Source organism: Abramis brama (assembly GCF_963993115.1).
Source record: "Abramis brama genome assembly, chromosome: 1".
NCBI lineage: Eukaryota > Metazoa > Chordata > Actinopteri > Cypriniformes > Leuciscidae > Abramis > Abramis brama.
In genome coordinates, this window is record NC_139963.1 from 68,576,207 (window position 1) to 68,584,086 (window position 7,880).

At 41.7% G+C, this 7,880-nt stretch overlaps 1 protein-coding gene across 1 annotated transcript in view; it reads left to right on the forward strand.

Moving 5' to 3' along the window:
- LOC311097683 (uncharacterized protein) overlaps positions 1 to 7,879 on the forward strand; it is a gene marked incomplete at its 3' end in the record, with an annotated part of 36,992 nt that extends 29,113 nt beyond the window's left edge. The window contains exons 9-13 of the mRNA XM_084137524.1: positions 232 to 363; positions 2,057 to 2,140; positions 4,948 to 5,046; positions 5,217 to 5,297; positions 7,791 to 7,879. Of these exons, the coding sequence (XP_083993650.1) occupies positions 232 to 363; positions 2,057 to 2,140; positions 4,948 to 5,046; positions 5,217 to 5,297; positions 7,791 to 7,879 (485 nt within the window). The remainder of the gene's footprint in view (positions 1 to 231; positions 364 to 2,056; positions 2,141 to 4,947; positions 5,047 to 5,216; positions 5,298 to 7,790) is intronic.
- Between the last annotated feature and the right edge of the window lies 1 nt (position 7,880).

The window sequence follows — 7,880 nt, forward strand, 5'->3', positions numbered from 1 at the left end:
TTTTGATACAGTATAGTGAGTTTTTCCTTGTGTGTTTAAGATGTTTCGAGTATAGTTTATGATATTTATAAGTTTATATAGTTTTGAATGATTGTGTGAAGATTGTCTGTCCAGATTAAATGATGAATTAGTGAAGTGAGTTTACTTCTGTACTTATTGATTATCATGACATTAATGCACAATCAGATCAGACATTTGGATGATTTATTAATTGCTGTTTTTCTTCTACAGTGTTGATTAGATTAACTGTGGAGATCAGTGACCGGATCAAGACTATATTCAATGTTGTGGCTGGTATAATCTTTTATATTCTTCCTTCACTGCAGTTCATCCTCCTGTTGCTCAGCTTCGGATCGAGAGGAGGTCAGTTTACATTTATCAACTATTCATATTCATTTATGAGTAACAGTGCAAGAAAACATTATTCACTGTTCAACAGTATTAACATAAAATCAAGAGAAATCTGTGGAAATATTCCAGACGCATCTGAGATATTAATGCTTCATTCACACTCACTATTAAAATATATTGATCTGATTTATTAATTACAGTTTATTTGAGGATGAAAGAGGAAAAAGAAAAGTGTTTTTCATAACATAACTTTAAAATATTAAAGTATCTTTAAAATGCAGCATTTATTTCAAACAAGTTCATTTGATTTCTACAATAAAGTTGTACAACACGATTTTATTAATGTGAACTTGACACTCTTCCTCCGTGTTGTTGAACACACACACACACACACACACACACACACACACACACACACACTCTTCCTCAGTGTTGGACACACACACACACACACACACACACACACACACACACACACACACACACACACACACACACACTAATTTATTGGCCCTGTCCCGAATGACACACTTCATGAGCACTTTCGGTCTTGTGGACTTACAATGGCCGCCGCGTGCGCGTGTCCGTGAGACCGCAGTGTGTCCCATTTGTCATTTTTAGATCTCAGAAGGGTGCTCGCGAGCGCCCCCGTGTGGTTGATTTGCGCCCTCGATGCGCACTTTTGCCGAGCCCGCGCTGATGACTTCTTCCCGACAGTCAAAGCGGCATCACGTCATGAAAGTGCGGACTCAGAGGAAGACCGCGAGTGCTTAGGGTTCCATCTGGGACAGCGCCCAACACTGTAACACACACACACTTATAACTTAAAGTTATTGTTGTCAAAGTTATTGTAGTAATTTGCAGATTGTACAGTGTGTGTGACAGAAATAAAACACATTTTTAGATCTGTAAGATTTTTTAATGTTTTTAAAAGAAGTCTCTTCTGCTCACCAATGCTGCAGTTATTTGATGAAAATACAGTGATATTGTGAAATATTATTCCACTGTAAAGCAGCTGTTTCCTATGTGAATATCTAGTAAAGTGTAATTTATCAAAGCTGAATGTTCAGCATCATTACTCCAGTCTTCAGTGTCACATGATCCTTCATGATCTTCTGCACATCTGTTATTTGTTGATTTTAGTTCTGCTTTTAATACAATTAAGCCCCACCTTTTAATTCAGAAATTGCAGATGTTAAATGTGAATTATTTTGTAATTAAGTGTATAGAATGACATTATATAGATCAGTGGCTTATACTCTTTACTCCGGACTGTAAAGCATCAGCCGGTCGGGATTTCTGAACTGTCTCGACACACATGAACAGAAGAAATCATGTTTCATCATCAGAAAAGCCAGAGTTGTGTGTCACGTTATCAAACCTGAAGAAACACACATTCTGTCTGATCGAGTCTTCAAATGCTGACAATAACACACACATCTTCATCTTACAGGCAGAACTGAATCAACACACTGTAAATATAACGAGTGGTGGATATAATAACTGAAGTCTTTCACTTTAACTCATTATACACTGAGAGTCATTCATATACTGTATATATATATATATATATATATATATATAATCTCTGCATTAATATAATCTCTGCATTAATATATAATCTCTGCATTAATATAATCACTGCATTAATATAATAACTGTATTAATATAATCTCTGCATTAATATAATTTCTTCTGTTTCCAGGATTCATCATTGTTGTAGTGTTACCAGTGTTTACAACAGTGACAAACTACGACTGGGACACAGTATGTGGAGAACGAATGGGCTGTAAGTGTTTGATAAATTATGATCTGTTCCCTCATATTGTAACGAATGAATCCTCTGGAGGCAAGATGGAGCGGACCCAAATGCAACTTTAATTATAATAAACAAAATCAAACATAAAGGCTGTAAACTGGTAACTCAAAACAAGAACCTGGACATGGCATAAACAACTTGAAACATTCAATACTAGACAAAGACACAGGGCAAACATGAGGGCTTAAATACACAAGACTAATGACCAGACAAGGGACACCTGTGAATAATAAGACGATTAACCAATGACAAGACACATGGCAGGATCACATGACAAACAGGGAATCACATGACAAACAGGGAATCACATGACAAACAGGGAATCACATGACAAGACGAGAACCAAGAACAAGAAACAAAACCCAGAACGTGACATAGCCCCCCCTCTATGGGAGACTCCCGACGCCCATCAAAACAAAAAAAATAGTTCAGGAGGGTGGTGGAGCTGAGGCGGACCCGGGGGCGGGATGGAGGGCCAGGCCCGTGGAGCGGCAGAGGACCTGGAGACTGCGGCAGGATGGGAGGACAGGGCGGATCAGGCTGTGCAGGTGACCAGGGCGGAGCAGGCTGTGCAGGCGACCAGGGCGGAGCAGGCTGTGCAGGCGACCAGGGCGGAGCAGGCTGTGCAGGCGACCAGGGCGGAGCAGGCTGTGCAGGCGACCAGGGCGGAGCAGGCTGTGCAGGCGACCAGGGCGGAGCAGGCTGTGCAGGCGACCAGGGCGGAGCAGGCTGTGCAGGCGACCAGGGAGGAGACAACCCTTCAGGCGGCCAGGGAGGAGCAGGCTGTGCAGGCGACCAGGGCGGAGCAGGCTGTGCAGGCGACCAGGGCGGAGCAGGCTGTGCAGGCGACCAGGGCGGAGCAGGCTGTGCAGGCGACCAGGGAGGAGACGACCCTTCAGGCGACCAGGGAGGAGCAGGCAGTGCAGGCGACCAGGGAGGAGACGACCCTTCAGGCGGCCAGGGAGGAAACGAACCTTCAGGCGGCCATGGCACAGGAACAGACACCGGCTCCGGAACAGGAACAGACACCGGCTCCGGAACAGGAACCGGCTCCGGAACAGGAACAGGAACAGACACCGGCTCCGGAACAGGAACAGACACCGGCTCAGGGAAAGGAACAGACACCGTGGCAGCGGCTATCTCTGCTGAGGGCTCAGGTTCAGGCGTGTCAGTGGCCATCTCTGCTGAGGGCTCAGGTTCAGGCGTGTCGGCGGCCATCTCTGCTGAGGACACTGGCTTGGCGGAGACCATCTTGTCCTGAGACACTGGTTCGGCGGCGGCGGCCATCTTGTCCGGAGACACTGGCTCGGCGGAGACCATCTTGTACTGAGACATTGGCTCGGCGGCGACCATCTTGTCCTGAGACACTGGCTTGGCGCAGACCATCTTGTCCTGAGACACTGGTTCGGCGGCGGTGGCCATCTTGTCCTGAGACACTGGTTCGGCGGCGGCGGCGGCCATCTTGTCCGGAGACACTGGCTCGGCGGCGGCCATCTTGTCCGGAGACACTGGCTCGGCGGTGGCCATCTTGTCCGGAGACACTGGCTCGGCGGGCGTGACGTGAATAGTCTCTGGATCGGCAGACGTGACGTGAACAGTCTCGGGATCGGCAGAAGTGACGTGAACAGTCTCTGGATCGGCAGACGTGACATCGTGAAGCTCTGGCTCGGCAGGACTGTCGTGAAGCTCTGGCTCGGCAGGACTGAGGTGAAGCTCTGGCTCGGCAGGACTGACGTGACGTGCAGGGTCACTAGTGCTGGTGACTGACTCTGGATCAGCTGGAGTAGCATACTTGAAGGCCCCCCTGACAGACATAAGGACTGGGTCGAACATTTTTGACGACAGATCGGCGCTATTCGAGACCAGCTTGCAGGCTCGGGGCCAGATGATCCCAGCGTCTGATCCAGGGTGGTTACGGAGCTCTAGTTTACCGGGCTTGACAGGGCTGACAGGCTGAGTGGGCTCAAAATAGCAAAACAAAATCTATATATTGAGCTAGAGTCCATCTCGGGTCAACCTCAGGCAAATAAAGACTCACGTCCTGATCCAGTCCCATCCAAAAACAATCTTTAAGTTCCCTGTCGTCCAGCGGGGCCAGGTGGCAACAAGCCACAAACTCACCCACATAGTCCTCTATGGGCTGGCCATCCTGGAAGATGGAGCAGAGTTTAGTTACTGGGTCCATGGTTTGGTCTAGTATTCTGTAACGAATGAATCCTCTGGAGGCAAGATGGAGCGGACCCAAATGCAACTTTAATTATAATAAACAAAATCAAACATAAAGGCTGTAAACTGGTAACTCAAAACAAGAACCTGGACATGGCATAAACACAACTTGAAACATTCAATACTAGACAAAGACACAGGGCAAACATGAGGGCTTAAATACACAAGACTAATGACAAGACAAGGGACACCTGTGAATAATAATCAGACGATTAACCAATGACAAGACACATGGCAGGATCACATGACAAACAGGGAATCACATGACAAGACGAGAACCAAGAATAAGAAACAAAACCCAGAACGTGACACATATAAACACAAATAACATCATAATCTGATCAATATATAATTCATAAACGCTTGTGTCATTATGAATGTCTGATCTTTACAGATTTTGAGTGGAGGGTTAAATGAGAATAATCTGTGTTCAGTTGTTTTGAATATTTATGAAATGTTTTATATATAATGTTTATTGTATGGTCTCTTTTACTCAGTGAGTGTCAAACACAGATATGCAATTTTACACTAATACTAAATATGTTTTTCAGGTTCACCTTCGGTCAGGAGATCAGTGTGGATAATGTTCATGTTATTGGCCAATGCTGTAATTATCTATTTCTACATCACAGCTCTGGCGAAGGAGAAGGGTATGATTATATTAAATTATATATCTGAAACATCTCTGCTGTATATTAGCTTTATTCTGAAGTGTGCTAAAGTTAAATGTGTGTGTGTTGATGAACACTGTCAGTGATGATCTGATGTGTGTGTTGATGAACACTGTCAGTGATGATCTGATGTGTGTGTTGATGTTCAGATCGTGTCGGATGGGTCTGTGTGATCCTGTTTCTTCAGTCACTCTGGACAGTGATAAACTTCACATACTCATTTAAATGGGGTACAGTATTAATATTAATCATCATCTCTGCTCTGGTTTATTCTCCTCACTCTCTTCTGTTCTCCTCTTCTGGAGAGATCGAGTCTCTACACTGAAAACTATCCTCATTTTAACTCTAAAAGACTGTAACTTACTATATACAGTGAGAAACTGTTTATTTTCTTATAAGGTCTGTACATTAGGGCTTTATGTTGCATCTAATGTTGTTGATGTTCACTGCATTATTTCAGTGTCGTGTGTGTGTCTATGATGGTGTTTAGTGTGTGTGTGTGTGTGTGTGTGTGTGTGTGTGTGTCTATGATGGTGTTTAGTGTGTGTGTGTGTGTGTGTGTGTGTGTGTGTGTGTGAATGACAGTGTACAGCTTCTATATTAGTACTAATCTCATCATGAACTTTGACCTTTCTCACCATCACCTGTGCTTTTATGGTATTTTAGTACTTCATAACATTACACCAGTTAATGAAATACAGCTTTTTACTGTAAGTTAAATCTATAAATCCTGAAACGCTGCAGATGTATATTTACGGTAAACTTCTGTCAACCTCAGATGTTTTACAGAGTTATTCAGCGTTTACCATCTCAGCACAGCTTTAATTATGTCGTTATAATAATGATCTTCATGAAATCCTGTTCCTCGTGTGTGTTTATGATCTCCTGCTGATATTTAAGTTTGCTTGATCAAACTTACTTCACTTACTGATCTACTATTCAAACTTCTTCTTCTTCTGAGCCTGAGTTTAGACAGCATCTCCTCCTAGAGCTTTAAAGCTACAAACACCAAACTCTCTCAGACCTTCACACTGTTCTGACTCGCTATTATCTTTTATAACGGATCTGACTTACAGTTTTCATTAAAATCATAAAAGTCCCATTCGCTTTCATTGAGGGGGTCAAAACTTTAATACATAAACTCCAATAGAGTATTTAAGCTTCATCCACTATGTATCTGTCATGTTAGCTACATGGTAATTAATGTTAAAGCATGCTAGCAACATGTTTAAACATTAGCAAAAAGCTCATTTGTGTTAACAGCATATTAAATCATGTTAGCAACATGGTAATTCATGCTAGCAACATGATAAAACATTATAGCATCATGCTAATTCATACTAACACAATGCTAATTCATGCTAACAGAATGTCAAATCATGTTAACTACATGGTAATTAATGCTAACAACATTGTAATTCATGTTAACAACATTTTAAAACATGTTAGCAAAATGCTAATTCATGATAGCATCATGCTAAATCATGTTAGCAACATGCTAAAACATGTTAGCACAATAATAATTCATGCTAACAACATGCTAAATCATGTTAAAATCATGTTAGCTACATGGTAATTAATGCAAAATCATTCATGTTAACAACATGATAAAACATATTAGCATCATGCTAATTCTTGCTAACACATTGTTAATTCATGCTAACAGAATGCCAAATCATGTTAGCTACATGGTAATTCATGCTAACAACATGTAAGCAAAATGGTAATTCATGCTAACAGCATGCTAAATCATGTTAGCTACATGGTAATTCCTGCTAAATGTTAAAACGTGCTAACAATGTGGTAAATCATGCTAGTAACGCGGTAAATCATGCTAAACCCATTCAATTCAAACTTTAAGCTTGTCAAAGTTATTTCAAACTTTCAGACAATGCTTTTTCAAGCCAATTTTAAAGTTTGTTTACAAACTTTACTCGTCTAGTTCACTATAATGTTGTTTCCTCAATCAAGAACAAATGTGTGTGAAACATAAGGGTGTGTTTGTGTATGAATATTGTGTGTTACTGTCATGTTTTATTCAACTTCTGTCAATGACTGATGGAAATCCTTATTCTACAAAATATTTTTTGAATAATTTATTATTCCTTATTAAAATGTGGTTCTTCAGTGGTTCTTTGGTTGATGTGTTATAAAGCCCTGTATAATTCTTTAAAGGTTCTCTAACTCGCTATAGTTTAGTTGCGGAGAGGATAAAAAAGACATTAAAATACAGTGTATTTCTGTCACGACACGCACACAAATAGATAGATCCAAGTGCATTTAATAGGGTTTAATAGGGTAATCCGTAATTGTAAATCATCCAGACAAAGGGTCAAAAATCCATACAAGTGACATTAAACAAGGATTCCATGACAGTGAATGAAACAGACAGGGTATAAATAAGCAGACACAAACAATGTGAGTGGAAACAGCTGTGTGCAAATGACCAGTAATGAGTACAGGCAAAGGCTTATGGGAAATGCAGTGCCTAATGTGATGGTGATGGTATGGGGAAGAGACCTCTAGTGGACAACCAGGGAACACCAACCAGACACTGTGACAATTTCCTGAAGATAACGTGCTTCTCAACCTTTTGCCCCAAAGGTGATGATGGCAAAGTTATGATATAAACTGTATTATAATCTCTATTGGTGAAGATATGAAACTGTATTATTATTTTCTCTAATGGTGAAGATATAAAACTGTATTATTGTATCTTCCAGATCTTCTCCGTGTTGTTCCTGTGTATGTGTTTGGATCAGTCGGTGTTGTTGTCCTGAACGCTGTTGCTCTGATGACTGAACTGATCCTGA